Source organism: Bufo gargarizans, chromosome 4 (assembly GCF_014858855.1).
Source record: "Bufo gargarizans isolate SCDJY-AF-19 chromosome 4, ASM1485885v1, whole genome shotgun sequence".
Taxonomy (NCBI): Eukaryota; Metazoa; Chordata; class Amphibia; order Anura; family Bufonidae; genus Bufo; species Bufo gargarizans.
Genome location: NC_058083.1, coordinates 236,356,410 through 236,373,092, shown reverse-complemented (window position 1 = coordinate 236,373,092; position 16,683 = coordinate 236,356,410). Strand labels below are relative to the sequence as shown.

Genomic DNA, 16,683 nt, shown 5'->3' with positions numbered 1-16,683 from the left:
TCATTTTTTCGTCTGTGAACATACAGCTGATGTGCCTTGGCAAAAACTTCGATTTTTGTCTCATCTGTCCACAGGACATTCTCCCAGAAGCTTTGTGGCTTGTCAACATGTAGTTTGGCATATTCCAGTCTTGCTTTTTTATGATTCGTTTTCAACAATGGTGTCCTCCTTGGTCGTCTCCCATGTAGTCCACTTTGGCTCAAACAACGACGGATGGTGCGATCTGACACTGATGTTCCTTGAGCATGAAGTTCACCTTGAATCTCTTTAGAAGTCTTTCTAGGCTCTTTTGTTACCATTCGGATTATCCGTCTCTTAGATTTGTCATCAATTTTCCTCCTGCGGCCACGTCCAGGGAGGTTGGCTACAGTCCCATGGATCTTAAACTTATGAATAATATGTGCAACTGTACTCACAGGAACATCTAGTTGCTTGGAGATGGTCTTATAGCCTTTACCTTTAACATGCTTGTCTATAATTTTCTTTCTGATCTCTTGAGACAGCTCTTTCCTTTGCTTCCTCTGGTCCATGTCGAGTGTGGTACACACCATATCACCAAACAACACAGTGATTACCTGGAGCCATATATATAGGCCCAATGGCTGATTACAAGGTTGTAGACACCTGTGATGCTAATTAGTGGACACACCTTGAATTAACATGTCCCTTTGGTCACATTATGTTCTGTGTTTTCTAGGGGTACCATCATTTTTGTCCATGCCTGTTTCATGAGTTTATTTTTTTACATAATTCTGTTGAAGCATGGTTGAAAAACAATGTCTGACTTTCATTGGTTAACATTTATAGAATTTTAATTTATTATTACTTTTGTCAGATTAAAGTTATTTCTGTGACCATTGTGACTTTTTCTTTCATTGACCAAAGGGTACCAACAATTTTGTCCACGTCTGTAGGTGTATTGAAGTACTTTCCCTCAGCAGTAACACAACAGTTTGTAGAAGGAACGGATCATATCATAGTTCTAATACTATGCACATAAATAATCCATAAACCTGAATTTATATATCCTGCCTAAAGGCTCCTTTACATTGATTAATTAAAGTGCTCCTTTCCGACAAGTGCCTGCTGGTCAAGTAAAGAAGACCTCTGCATTTACATACAGTGATCTCCTCCATAGTATCGCTCATCCCTATACAGAATCATTGTTGGCAAACAATGATTTTGGTGTTCTCATAAATGATCATATTACGTGATGAACAAGCATTTCGCTCGTTCATCGGGTAATCGGCAGATAATTTCTAATGATTATCTGCCCGATGCTCGGCCATGTGAAGGGCCTTGAATCTCAGACGGTTAACAAGTTCAAGACCAACACAAATTGTATAATGGGTCAATCTTTTTTGTTCATACCTGGACTAACAGAGTATTTAGTGAATCACAGCAGAACAGAGGTTCCTATTTCTACCAGTCTGACCACACGATCACCTGTCCATCTTACTAAATGCAAGCGTGCAGAGACACACTAGGCTTAGTTAAAAGCGTAGACCATGATTGAGTTTTGTCTGGATGTAGTGCAGCAAAGTGAAACTAATGCACAAGTTTCCATTGTTTAGCTTGATGCGGCAATTAAGTTGGTTGGAAAACTGTGGCATGTTCTCAGTAGTTTCCGTGATGTCACTTCCCCTGGGAGGTTTGTGGTTTTTAAAGAGAAAACATGGACTGAGGTAGCCTGTCCCCATTGATAGTGGTTGCTCCAGCATCTATAACAATGGCATATTAAATACTTGAGCCTGAAAGCAGCTGGTAGATATGGAACACTTAGCCTGCCAGAGGGGGTTGGTAAGCCGGCATCTCTAATGAGCCCTCAGATAAAGCATCTTGAACGTCTCAATCAGATATACTGCAGTAGACCTGACCTCACAATGAGCAGATATAAACTCATGGCAGGTTGAGGTTATAAAGAGTATGGCACTTGACACAGTGGCAATAAAAGAATATTTACAAGATAAATCCCTTTCTTTTTATGTATTTATTTTTGTTTCTTTCTCTGACTTAATATTTCTTTTTTATCCTTTTCCATGTGTTCCTTGACATTTTGACTGTGTACCCACAATAACTCACATCCATTCCTGGTTACCAAAGTCACTTTTTGGCTAGAATTTGATCAAGTTATTTTCCTGAAAATGGAAGATTATAAAAAAACTTATTAGAAGATCTTTTTTTTTTTAACAATTCTCTTACATCGAGAGATGGTTTGTTGCTATTCCTGAGAAAGACAACTGACTGATCACATAGGACTGTCTAGACCTGCAGCAGATTTGTCATAGGGGCTCAGGCTGGACACTCTTCACTGACAATGTACCAACTATTGTTTGGTTTACTTTAGGACAAATTTTTATATCAGATGGCGCATCTTAAGACCACCCCCTTTCCAGCAACACCCACCTCCTTTATGCTAAGTCCCACCCCTTGTCAAATATGTCTGAAAAAAGAGTAGAAATTCTAGATGTGCCCAATTGCTCCATGGGGCAGCTGCACTAGTAAATGTGGGCCATATATTCCAACAGTATGGATTGTTGATTGGTGTAATTTTATGGTATGACGGAATAGCTTCAGAATATCTCTCCTGTTGGATGTGAAATACAGAAATACTCCTTCAGACCCCAAATGTATAAAGGTATCCTCTTCTAGAAGCACTGGGTAGAATGTCTCCATGTACATGCACACAGATTCTGACAGGCCGGTGGATGGCGGCTGCATTTCTTGGTAAAAAGATGCTGTACAGGCATTATGCACGGCCATACAGGCCCCGTGCCACTGTGTATGAGCCCTTAATGGAATTATATGCAACATGCATGTTATCAAAATCATGTGTCTGTTTCATCAGAAATTTCAATTCTGGATCATTTATACTTGTGTCTCTTCTTTGTGCCATTCCTCTATTACTGCTACTAGAAATTTATGAATAAAAGTACAGCTAGGCGTTAGCAGTTGGGGGATGTGCCTCTACAGTCTGACATCGTCCAATCAGTGCTTTGTGTCAGACTGTGCAGAGACATACCCTCAATTAGTAATGCCCGCTTGTGCCTTTATTCATACATTTCTAGCAGGAATAATGGAGGAATGGCACAACAAGAATTTATAAGAATGGATGCTCCACAATTGTTATTACATGGATTATTTAAGAAGTTACTAAAACGGCAGGTCAGGAGAGGTGACTGGTTCTCTTTAACATTTAAACATACACGGATACTTGATGGATACTTCAGCCATACAAAGAGTGACATGTACTAAATTCACAGTATGTTTGTTGGATACAAACCAATTAATCAAATACCATCACAAACTATTAACGCCCCACATTTTTCAATTTTTGTATCAATCCTGCAGACTTTCCAGAAGGAAGAAATTGAACCTCTTCAGGCTCATCTACAGGAGGTGAACTGGTTAGGGCAAGGACTTGTGCAAAGTGCAGCCAAAAACACTAGCACCACCAACTTGGAGCACGATCTAGAGGAAGTCAACGCTCGGTGGAATACGCTGAACAAGAAGGTATCGTTTATTGGCTTAGTTTCCCTCTCACCTGGGCACATTTTAAACAGATCTTATTCTCCTTCCAATGTGACATGAGAAGCGTAGCTAGAGGTTCAGCATAGTATAGGGGAGGGGGTGAAAACCATCCGAGGCCTGAGTGGTTCTCCAACCCAAGTAATGCATGTTTACAGCTGCCCCCCCCCATACCTTACACAGGACTGCTGCTTTCCTCTTCACTCCTTACATAGGACTGCAGCCCAACATAGTCCTGTCCAAGACAGCTTCAACCCTCCCAGCAGCACTTTAGGGGCCTATATATTTCAATGGTGACAGGCTCAAATGTATGGATATTCAAAAGAGGTGTATAGTGGCATGAAGAATAGAGGGCACTGTGGGAAAATAAGACTGGGAGACCAGGGCAGGAATGGTGACATGTCTCACTGCTTGTGATAATAAGATGATGCCCGGTCTATAGAGTAATATATGGGGACCTCTAATTGTGTATTGATGTGATGGAAGTTCCTCAATCTGGATTTGGGGTTAGTAAAAACAAGAACAATAATAGGATGTGAGCTACATGTAATGGGTGTAAAGTAATGGCTGACATATATGCCTAGATGTCACCTACAGCATTGACAACTATTCCTATGCCTGGGCTTACCAGGTCATGGCACCCTGGAGCTGGTTTCCTGCCAGACATGTTGAAAGCGAGAGAGAGGGGGGCAGAGTCAATGCTCCAGCAATATAACGTGTCGGACTGGGGTACTTAGGGCCCACCGGTGTAACTGATTCTGGGGCTCACTTTAGGGCTCCTGCACACCTTTTTTTTTTATGTCTGTACCGTTCCCTTCACTTCAATGGGGCCGCAAAAAAAAAAAACACTCTGTGTGCATTCTGTGTCTGTATGTCCGCATGGCCGTTCTGCAAAATGATAGAACAAGTCCTATTATTGTCCACATTACAGACAAGGACAGGACTGTTCTATTAGAGGCCGGCTGTTCTGTTCCACATAATGTGGGATGCACACACCCGGTATCCATGTTTTGCGGATCTGCAATTTGTGGACCGCAAAACATCCAATGGTCGTGTTCATGAGCCCTTACAGTGATAACAGAAATATAAAGATGAAGTATGATGGCAGACATTCGCAGCAAAATGCACAAACACACGTGGCAGAATTTACACATATATGGATATCCTGCACTTAAGGCCGAATGCACCCGGCCGTTTTTCACGGCCGTAAGCGGTCCGTGGAACCGCGGCCTGGATTCCTGCTGAGAATAGGAGCGCACGGCGTCATTGGTTGCTATGACGCCGTGCAATCCCTGCTGCCGCCACAGTACAGTAATACACTGGTATAGATCATACCAGTGCACTACTGTATTGCGGCGGCAGCAGGGAGCGCACTGCGTCATAGCAACCAATGACGCCGTGCAATCCCTGCTGCCGCCACAGTACAGTAATACACTGGTATAGATCATACCAGTGCACTACTGTATTGCGGCGGCAGCAGGGAGCGCACTGCGTCATAGCAACCAATGACGCCGTGCGCTCCTGCTCTCAGCAGGAATCCAGGCCGCGGTTCCACGGACCGCTCACGGCTGTGAAAAACGGCCGTGTGCATTCGGCCTAAGTCAGTCAGAAACAAGACACATGCAGCGCACACTAATCACTCATTGGACACATGTGGCACACAAGACACTTATACATGGCTCACATGCCACTGACGCATATACACCACTGATACATAGATCATATATAGCACACACCAATCACACATAGGAAACACGCAATGCGCACACCAAGACATTTATGCCTAACCCTATTAAGTGTAGCGCACTTAAAAGGGTTGTCTCACTTCAGCAATTGGCATTCATCGTGTAGAAAAAGTTAATACAAGGCACTTACTACAATGCATTGTGATTGTCCATATTGCCTCCTTTCCATCACATTATACACAGCTCGCATCCGTGGTTATTACCACCGTGTAATCCAGCAGTGGTGGCCGTGCTTGCACACTATAGGTAAAGGTGTTGGCCTATGCGCACTTCCAGCCTTTCCCTATAGTGTCTAAGAACGGCCACCACTGCTGGATTACACAGTGGTAATAACCATGGATACGTGCTGTGTATAATGTGATGGAAAGGAGGCAATATGGAGTATCACAATACATTAGTAAGTGCCTTGTATTAACTGCATGATAAATGCCATTTACTGAAGTAAGACAAACCCTTTAACCCCTTTAAGCATAAATGTCTGGCATGAAATTTACCAAATCTTAACCTCCTCATATTGTACATAATGTACATTATAATTAAAAGGGTTGTCCCACCATAATGACCTATTGCGTATCTACAGGATAGGTGATAAATATCAGATTGCTGGGGTCTGACTGCTGGAACACACACTGATCATGAAAAAAGGGGTCCTGAGACATTCAATTACATTACCGCCAATCTATGTACACAAGAGTCTTAAGACGTTCCCTTGATAATGGGGGTCCCAGCAGTCAGATCCCCACTAATCAATCACATTCCCTATCTTTAAAGTTTTTCTTTGGGTGTAAAAAAATAAAATTAAAATAAAAAATCTGGCCCAAAATATGTGTCAAACTAAAATAGAAATGTTCGCCTGTTAAAGGGCCTGTGTCCACTTTTCTAGTTATCCTCTATCCACAGGATCGGGGATAACTAAGTGATCCGTGGGAGTCTGAACGCTGGAGCCCCTACTGATCCCCCTTCTTGATTGAGTGGCAGGTCGAGCACATGCCCTGCCTCTCCATCCATTCTCTATGTGGTCACTGGAGAGTGTCACTGCAGAGTACAGCACTGGCTATTTCCAGTGGTCCCAAATATAATAAATAGAGCAGCAGGGCATATGTGTGGCCTGCCACACCATCAAAAAGTGAGAACAGGACCCATTCCTGGGATCAGTGGGGGTCGCATAATCGGACCCCACTAATCATATACTTATGCCCTATGGTGTGGAGAGAACAACTTGAAAACCTGGACAACCCCTTTAAATCCTCCACCGGTATCTCTTTACATGGCAGTAGTGATGCCTGTAAATACGGAATATCATTACTACCACCATGTAAACTATTTGTGTCGATACTGGAGAATGTGACGCAGTAATGGGGCTGCACCTAAAGCAAAGGCATTAAGGTCGCTTGATGCAGGGTAACAGTGGTGATCCTGGAGCAGAGGTATTAGGGGGGCAACTGGAAAAGATGCAATATTAGGGGTGTATTTAGAGTGGGGGCATTGGGGGGCATCTGGAGCTGGGGGAACTTATGAGGGTGCACCTAAAGCAGAGGCATTGGGGGGACCTAGGGCAGAGTCCCCCCAATGCCACTCTGAAATCTGCAGAGACCAGCACACATTTATAGATCTGTGTCTGCTATAAACAAATCCCCTATTTCCCGCTTATAGTCTTCTTCAGCTCACTACTGTCACACACCTGAGAAATCAGCCCAGCACCGCAGAGTAGTCCTTCTCTCCAGCAGCCGGTTTTCTGACAGCAGGGAGGGCAGGAGGATGGCCAGACGTGTTCTTTCCTCCTTCACTGCCAGCAGCTGGGAAGTTTAGAAGATACTGCGGGGCCTCCTGTACAATTTACACCAGTAGGAGGCTGCACTGCTGTGCGATATTGCCATCTAGTGGCTACAATAATTATATCTCCTCAGAAACAAGAGAAATAATTACTCATCTGTCCTATCTCCGGGCGCAGGAGACTGGGGGCCCACCGAGGAATCCCCCACCTACCCGGTGGGCCAGTCCGAGCCTGAATATAACACCATACTTCCATATGTAACTTTAAGCAACACTTGTTAGAATTGAGGGAAGGCTAGGTGACTCACTGTATGATCAAAGAGAGAGATTGAGGATCTGCCCCGTAGCTGGTGGGCCAGGTCTGTTCCCTCGCCCCTCCACTGTCCACACCTCTGATGCTACAGTGCTGTATACAAGATGTTGATATGTCTTGACACCATGGGAATTTCCCATAACAAGACAACACAATACTTATAATTTATGAAATATAGCCATCATGCCTATATGATTGATAGTGAATAATATTCAGGTCCTCAGGTCTCTGATTGCTTGTTCCTCTATTATTGTGATTAAAGAAGTGGTTTATATTTCTAGGTTGCCCAGCGTGCTGCTCAGCTTCAGGAAGCACTTCTCCATTGCGGCAGGTTTCAAGATGCTCTTGAGTCCATTTTGAGTTGGCTCACAGACACGGAAGAGCTTGTGGCCAACCAAAAGTCACTATCTGCAGAATATAAAGTGGTGAAAGCTCAAATTCAGGAACAAAAGGTATGTTTACTTATTTAAATTTTTCCATGTGATATATTTCTCACTTTTTTATATTTTTCTTTTTTCATAGACAAGTCCCGAATACACATCAGTCTATTTTTGGCCAAACCCACTGAGAGCGGCGGGTTTGGCTGGCACTGTAATGTGTAGCGGGATCTCCCAACTCTTCCCTGAAAGATGATATCGCGGGAGAGAAGGATAGGGTGGATAAGGGGACCTCCCCATAGTATACACTTGCTCGTTTAGCTGAGCCAAATGTGGATGTGGAAGCTGGGAGAGATAGCTGTCACCGAATTATTGTTTGGCCGATAGCTTTTAAATACATATGGGCGCTTTAACTCTCTAGTGTTGCAAGTCTAATTCAGAGTTAAAGGGCTTGTCCCATGAAAAATATTCTACAATTTTCAAACCAGCTCCTGGATCTGAATACTTTTGTAATTGCATCTAATTAAAAATTTTGTATAGCCAGTCAGCTATTTAATAAAATGTGTCTATATAGCGCCACCGGCTGTTTGTTCTTTTTCTTATTCCTTTGTCCTGCTCACTGAGATGGCCGCACATGCTCAGTTTCATCCTTCAACTGCTTCCTGAGCTCTGATAGGGAGAGCTGAGACACGCCCCCTTAGCTGCAGCAGAAAAGACACTCCCCTGTGCTGTCAGCTTGATATAAATCTAGCAGAGCAATGAATGCAGAGATCTCTGGATCCATGTGAGGTACGGGGCTGGTTTTAACTTTGTTAGACAGAGATTGTCATGGCACAACCCCTTTAAGTCTAGAATCTGGCCAACACAATGTTATTATGATAACAACACAGGATGAGCTGAGCAGATTAATATATACTTTTATGGGAAAAGATTCTATATAACTTGTAATTTATAAATTTAAACTTCTGCTTTTTCTGAACTTAAGACCACCCCTAGTATAGCCATCTGTGCTATCAAGCAGAGTTTTAAATGTATAAATTACTAGTTTTACTAAATCTTTTCCCACAAAACTAGAAATTAATCTGCTCAGCTCCTTCTTCTCTATAACATGCTGCACTTCATTTTGTGGTGACAGATCTTCTTTAATCCTGACAAACAGTAGGTTGTATAGTATTAAAACATAGTTTGACATAATACGTCTCAGCATTGTACAAAGCCTTGTACTTGAGGAAGGTTATTTAATTTTTTTTCAAATAGTTTTTTTTACTGATGACCTATCCTCTGGATAGCTGGTCACTGGGGGTACGATAGCTGGGGCCTCTGCCATCAGCTGTTTGAGAAGGCACTGGCTCTTACAGTGGAGCTGAGGCCATCTCTCTGCTTACCAAGTACAGAACCATATATTGTATAGCGGCTGTGATTGGTATCGCAGCCCAGCCCCATTCACTTCAATTGGGCTAAGCTGCACCTAGGCCACATGACCGATGAATGTGATGTTATACGGCCTAGGAAAAGCTGGAGAAATCTGCAACACTACTTCGAGCGCCGGTGCCTTCTCAAACAGCCGGGGGTCGGACCCCCACCGATCAGATACTGATTATCTATACAGAGGAAAGGTCATCAGTAAAAAACATTTGGATAATCCTCTTGATTGTACGATGTACAGATGTAGCTGACACACTACATCTACGCGTTATGACTTTGTTAACTCTGCTGCATCTAAATCTACTCCCCTAGACTTTGTCACACAGTCATATAAAATAGGTGTGATAGAGAAATGATGCTCAGCTTCTAATTGTGTTATCGGTTCCTCCTAATGCCTTCAGCGTACCCTGTGTAAAGCTGTTACACGTGCCGCACATACCAGAACGTATGCAATAGCTTTACATTTAAAGGGGTATTCCCATCCTATAAAGCAGTGGCATATTGCTAGGATATACCATCACTTTATGATCAGTCATGGTCTAGCCTCTAGGACCCCAATGTCCCTGAAGGGCAGCAAAAGCATCACTTTATTAGATAGGCAAAGAGTTCTTCTTAGGAAAACATAACCCATAACTTGAGTTTGTTGTAGACATTGCAATCATGTTCCAATATGATAGTGAAGCACCTCCAGTCTCAGCTGTATAGATGCTGTATACTATTCCTTTTCCATCCGTCTTCCTAGTCCTTCAGCTCTGCATTCATAATGCTTGCAAAATGGTTTTTCGTGAATGTTACTGATAGGCATGAGGGACTGCGCATATTTAGATGTTATGGCACTCAGATCAATTGATAAAATTATACCATTCAGCTATACCTAATAGTTTCCAAACTTCAGCTTGTTTCCTCCTTCAGAAAATAAACTGGGCGCTAAAAATGATCTCATTCTTTTTATTTCTAATTATCATTGTATTTTATTTAATTTTTACCAGCTACTGCAGAGACTACTAGATGACCGTAAACCTACCATTGATGTGATAAAACGCGAGGGGGAGAAGATTGCCGGTACCGCTGACCAGACGGATAAGGATAAAATCTTGAAACAATTTAGTGCCTTAGAACGTAGGTGGGACGAGCTGCTGAAGAAAGCTGAGACACGGTACGACAAACTGTATTTGACTATGACTTTGCCAGTCTTGTCCTTGGTCTGTTTCTGCTATCGTAGCTCATCTTTGTTGAAGTGAATGAGTGCTGCAATAAGCAGACATAGCCTATGGAGAAGTGGTGCTGGTTCCCGAAAAATCACAGACTCTGTTTTCTAATCCTGAACATGCCTTTAAAATTAAAATGCAACACTGTGCTTGCACCTTTGCGTCACATAATGATGTATTCATACAAAGCAGCTTCATGTGCAGTGTTAGCTCATTTACATTGAACTGTCATACACTTGCATATCTTTGCAGTCATTGCTCTTGCATTTATACGGGGTACTATTGGCTTGTTGGCAGGAGTGCCCAGGCTTCAGATGAATGGTCTTAATAGCTTGTGCTATTGGTGGTGTCATATACCTAGGGCTTATTTGGAGTTTTAGTGATCTTGCTATTCTCCTTGGTAATGCTTCCTCCTGGTACTGTTATTTTAATGTGAAGTTAAACCTAAGCATTTAGAGATTTTTTTCAAACAGACCTATAGGATTAAGCTGTAAACCCATCTGTTGTCTGCTTCCTCCATGCTTATCCTTAGCTGTAGTTATCAATACAACGGAGTAAAGTCTGTATTACACCAGGCGATTGTCAGGCCAGTCATCACTAACGAGCATTTGTATGAACGCTCATTAGCAATGATCTGGCAGTGTAATACTGCCGCCGATTACCCAATGAACAAGCAAACACTCGTTCATCGGGCAACCTAAATCTTTTGACAGGTTTAAAGATATGATGGTATAACGACCACTTGTCCCCATGCTGTGGAGGTGATCGCTGCATGTAATAGTACCGGTCTCCTCCGCTAGGCATCCTTCTCCACAATCGCTGGCAGAATCGGGCTGCCTAATACAGCCTTAATTGTTTTACTGTACATGTGATGGATGGAAAGGTAGCTTTGGTGAACAAAGATATCCTGTTAATCATCTTAACAGTTATCCTGGAACAGAAGCCATCCATAGAGAGCACAAATAAGAGTCTCATCCATAGCAAATCAACTCATTGGTTTCATTGTGCAAAGGTCATCCAGTGACTTGTGTTACACTCTTCAAAAGATTTTTCAGTTAAAAAATTCTGTAAAAAAAAGTCCTTAAAGGGACTATTCATCATCTGAGGGTCAGGTCATCACTGCTGCCAGTCAAAACAAATGTCAGCGGGGAACCTGAAGGTCCAGCCACAAGGAGGAGTCTTCTAAAAGTCCTCCAGAAGGTGATCAGCCCCCTTATGTTCTCTTTGTCTATCCCACTGTTAGGCTCCATTCACATGTCCGCAAATGGGTCCGCATCCGTTCCGCAATTTTGCTGAACGGGTGCGGACCCATGCAGTCTCTATGGGGACGGCATGGTTGCGGACAGCACACAGTGTTTTGTCTGCATTTCCAGAGCACGCTGCCGATCTTCCGGTCCGCGGCTCCGGAAAAAAAATAGAACATATCCTATTCTTGTCCACAATTGCAGACAAGAATAGGCATTTCTATGGGGGTGCCGGCTGGGTGTATTGCGGATCCGCAATACACTACGGACGTGTGAATGGACCCTTAAAAGGGTTATCCCACAAAAAAACTATTAATTACATATGCACAGGATAGGAGATAAATAACAGTTGGCAGTGGTCCAACTGCTGGGAGCTTCTGTGATTTCTAGAACATGGGGTCCCCGAGTCTCAGCACATCTCGGCACACCTCTCTGTTCACTTCTATGGGAACTGATAGATCACTGTCTACATCAGTCTCATAGAAGTCAATAGAGCAGTGGACTGACATGCACACTACTACTCCTTTCAATGAGGACTCACAGACCTCTGGTCACTGATTGTGCCAGTGGTTGGGCTACCCACAATTCAGTATTTATCACCTATTTTGTGCATAGGTTAGACATTCATTCATGGGATAACCTCTTTAAATCCATGACCACCATTGCAAATCCCCTGAGGTCTGGATCCCAGTTTTCCCAGACTTCCAAAAGGGGAAAGTTATGCAACAACCCATCAATATATAATAAAAATCTTTATTTATATAGTGCCAACATGTTGCTTTACAATTGGAGGGTTGATGTACAAATAGTCATAAATTACAGCAACAAACAAGAGCACATATATTACATATTACAGCCATAATGTGCCAAACATTGTCTCTAGGCAAGTCTAAGGGGAATTTTAAACCCATCCCTTCTCCCACCACCAGTGGACACGTAGCTAAAACCTGTGAGCCATATGCTGAAAACTGGCGCATGTACAGAAATAAAACTGCCCCGATATGTGATGCTGATGTCAAGCCCAGACCTAATAGTATTCCACTGAAACGTTGAAGTACAGAAATGCTCAGATCTGTCCTTGGAAAACTAAGATACATGGAAAGTTTTGTTCTCTCCTTGAAGTTACTTTGTGACCCAGCATTGACTGACATAGAAGCAAACACTGCACATATTTCTTGTATGAAATCTTTGAGGGCGAACATGTAGTAAAGCCTGACTAATTTGAAAATAATTCATGATAATTCCACTTTCATATCCACGAGTTTATGAACTTTTGCTGGACTTTTACACAAAAGAAATCTTCATATTGTGCTCTTGTCAGCCAAAAGAATGATAACGCCAGGCAAGTTCATAGTGGAGGGGCAGAGAGGCGAAGCCAATACATGGTTTTTCTGCTATAATAATACACTGAACCCACCCCGAGATGTTTATTTAAGCTTGTAATTGCATCCCGTAGCTCTGCTTTTTCTCTTTCCTCCAGTGAGGTCACCAGATTCATTCAATGTAATTACAACACAGCCATGTTATTTGTGCTGGACATGGCACACACCGTTACCAGTTTATGCTGAAGTCCATATCCTGCGGTTTGGTAAAAGAATTCTAGTTATTTTCTAGAATCGCAGAAAAAGGGAATCTCAGATCATTATTAGGACTTGATGAATGCCCAAGTATTGCTGGATGAAACTATTTTCCCTGGGAATGATTTATATTGATATTCAGTCTGCAGGCACGCCTTAGTGCTATGCTCATATACAGTACATGCAGTAGTACAGAGGTGTTGATAAAGTCTAAAGAGATCGACCTCCAAATGTATAGGAGTACACCTGTGAATACTAGTCACTCCGTTTTCACATAATATTGCTATACAAAGGTAAAAAAATACCCAGATAATGCCTCATTCACACATGAGTGTTTGGTCAGTGATTTCCATCAGTGACTTTGAGCCAAAACCAGGTGCGGCTCTAAACACAGAACATGAGCAGACCTTTCTCTTATACCTTATGTCTGCGGAGGCTCCAGTTCTGTTCTATTAGTGGTCTTATTAACAAGTGTGGTGATTGCTGTGCCGAGATCACCGATCCTTATTGTCCAGTGATAGCCACCCCACTAGATTTAGATGAGTTTGTAATTAATGGGGCAGATTTACTAACACTAATCTAGTATTCTCACACATTGCCACATTTTAAGTCAGTCCCCTTCCATCTAAAGCACACCCAATTTTACCTAAGCCATGCTATTTGTCCACTGACTTGTAACAAGTGGTGAAAGGCATGTACGCTGCTTTTTAATGAAAATTGAGCCAGAACAAATATAAAATATAGGCATTTAGTCTTTATTCTAAAAGGCCAGAGCTTTTAAGCCCTTTTGTGACATATGATTGTCACACACACGGGTAGTGGGTAAGTGACCACTGAGCTCAACCCGCACCCCTATCCCTGCCTACTTGCCTCGCAAGTCCTAGTGACAAGGGACAACTGGTCAACAAACCCTCAACTAGAATAAGTGCAGGGAAGACAGACAAGACATACAACAGTCAAATGAGACGAGTCAGAGACCAAGAGAGCAGCAAGGTACCAGAGGAGCAAGCGGAGGATCATCAGGAGAAAGCCGAAGTCAAAACCAGGAGGGAGCATTTGACCAACATACCAGGTAAGTATAATCGCAGGAAGGACCTCAATAACAGGCAATCGGTGGCCAGCAGATTGCCTGTTTAAATAGGGCGCTAGTGGAGTCATGTGACGTGGCTAGCGTCACATGACTCCTGAGTTCCACTACAGCCGAGCGCCGAGTAAGCAGCTCGGCACTCAGCCCTAGTGCGGTTACCACGGGAACAGGCGACTACGGGCGTGTCCCCGCCTCCTGGAACCCAGCACTGAGCGCACCGTGACAATGGTTAAACCTACCCTACATTTTTAGGACACTAGAGTAGCTTTGTCTTTCAGCTGTAGTGTTTAGCAGCATTTAGCAGTTTTCTGACCCATTCTATTTTATAATGTCATCTATATACTGTATATTTGTCACACTTTTCTGGCTCAGTATTCACTAATACTGTCTAATGATGCACCACATTTATCACTGTGGCTGCTGCTGGAGGATACATTTGGTACATCTTTAGACTGTCTAGTTTAAGTTTGTGCCGCTTATTAGCTGGCTGACTTTGCACCTAAATTTTATGAAAAATGTATCTTAAGCCACATCCCATTTGTGGTAAGCTACATCCTCTTTTTGGCAAGACACAGCCCGTCAGACGAGCCAAAAAAGTGTCTAAAACACTTAATAAATGTGGAGCAAAGCTTGTGCGCAAGTTCTTGGCACAAATTTTGAAAGACTTCTGGCACATTTTGATTAGTAAATCTCCTCCAACAATTGAAAAATGACTAGATTTGAATGAGCAGTTCACTAAAGTCTTACAAAGTGTATTAATACTAATAGCATGGTGTATATCTCTCATCTCTTGGCATCACTGACCTGGCCCTCTCCTGGATCACATCATACCTCACAGACCAGACATTTAGCGTCTCCCACTCTCACACCACTGTCTCCTATACCAGTTTGTAACTCGTCTTGTTTATGCTTAGTGCAAGTGTCTGTATTATGTATGTATACCCCGTCTCATATGTACAGCGCTATAGAATGAATGGCGCTATAATAATAAATAATAATAATAATATCTTTCAGGAATCGACAGTTGGATGGTATACTAGTTGTAGCAAAGCAGTTCCATGACACATTGGAACCTTTGTCTGACTGGCTCAGTAACTCAGAGAAGAAACTTGCCAACTCTGAGCCCATAGGAACACAGACACCTAAACTCCTTGAACAGATTGCCCAACACAAGGTAAGACTGAAGTATTTTTGCACAAAGCCTAATGTGTGCTGCTTTTTGTTATACATTTTTGAAGTACCACATACCACCGTACATGGCCATATATATTGTACATTCTCATATGTGGGTGCAATTTAAGAGGACCTTTCATGGGTTTGTACTGTAGTAAGTGAGATAAATATCTGTACCTGCGGGGTACCCTCCGCTGTGCTGCCACCCTGCCTGTTTTTTTTAAATAGCGCTCCTGCACCCCGTTATGGCCTCCTGCAAATTTTGAGCATCGGAGCAATGGGGAGGAGATACAGTCTGCGATTGGACAGCGCTACAGCCAGGGAAGAAGGAGACACCCACAGAGAAAGACTGCATATCCTCCCCATTACTCTGATGCTCAGTATTAGCATACTGAGCGCAAATTTGCAGGGGGTCATAACGGGGTGCAGGAGTGCTATTTTAAAAAAACAGACAGGGTGGCAGCACAGCGGGGGGTACCCCGCAGGTACAGATATTTATCTCACTTACTACAAACCCATGAAAGGTCCTCTTTAAGTATTTTACTTTGTGAAGAATACATTGAGCTGCAGATGTGACTCATGAAAACTGTAAAAATTGGCTGTGACAGTGGAAATTGGGTCACAGCCAGTCTGCTCCCAAACAAGTTAAGGGTACTTTCACACTAGCGTTAAAGTTTTTTGGTATTGAGTTCCATCATAGGGGCTCAATACCCCAAAAAAACTGGATCAGTTTTATCCTAATACATTCTGAATGGAAAGCAATCCGTTCAGCATGTATCAGGATGTCTTTCGTTCCATCCCGCATGCTGCGGTATTTTCTCCGGCCAAAATGACACTTTCCGGATTCGGCATTCATTTCCATTGAAATGTATTAATGCCGTATCTGGTACAAAGTGTTCATGAAATTGTTGCATTGACTGATCTGGTTTTCCGGTCTGCCCATGCGCAGACCTTTAAGAATGTGAAAAAAATTAATGCCGGATCCGTTTTTCCAGATGACACCGGAGAGATCGATCCAGTATTTCAATGCATTTGTCAGACAGATCCGTAAACAAATGATATCCGTTTGTATACGGATTTCCGTATCCTGACTGAGCTGCCTGCCGGATTCTTCTAAATCTAGTGTTAAAGTACCCTAAGCTGGCCATACATATTAGAAGAATGTAGGCCAAACCTGCTGTCAGGGTGGACCAGTCATCTACTGACTCAAATGCCAGATGATGGGGCGAAAAA

The 16,683-nt window shown here is 42.8% G+C and overlaps 1 protein-coding gene across 15 annotated transcripts in view; it reads left to right on the top strand.

Annotated features, from left to right (window-relative positions):
- Positions 1 to 16,683, top strand: part of DST (dystonin) — a 566,706-nt gene that overhangs the window by 482,303 nt on the left and 67,720 nt on the right. For all 15 annotated transcript variants that reach the window (XM_044290838.1, XM_044290839.1, XM_044290836.1 and 12 more), the window contains 4 exons: positions 3,352 to 3,513; positions 7,641 to 7,811; positions 10,151 to 10,317; positions 15,292 to 15,451. In XM_044290838.1, the coding sequence (XP_044146773.1) occupies positions 3,352 to 3,513; positions 7,641 to 7,811; positions 10,151 to 10,317; positions 15,292 to 15,451 (660 nt within the window). The remainder of the gene's footprint in view (positions 1 to 3,351; positions 3,514 to 7,640; positions 7,812 to 10,150; positions 10,318 to 15,291; positions 15,452 to 16,683) is intronic.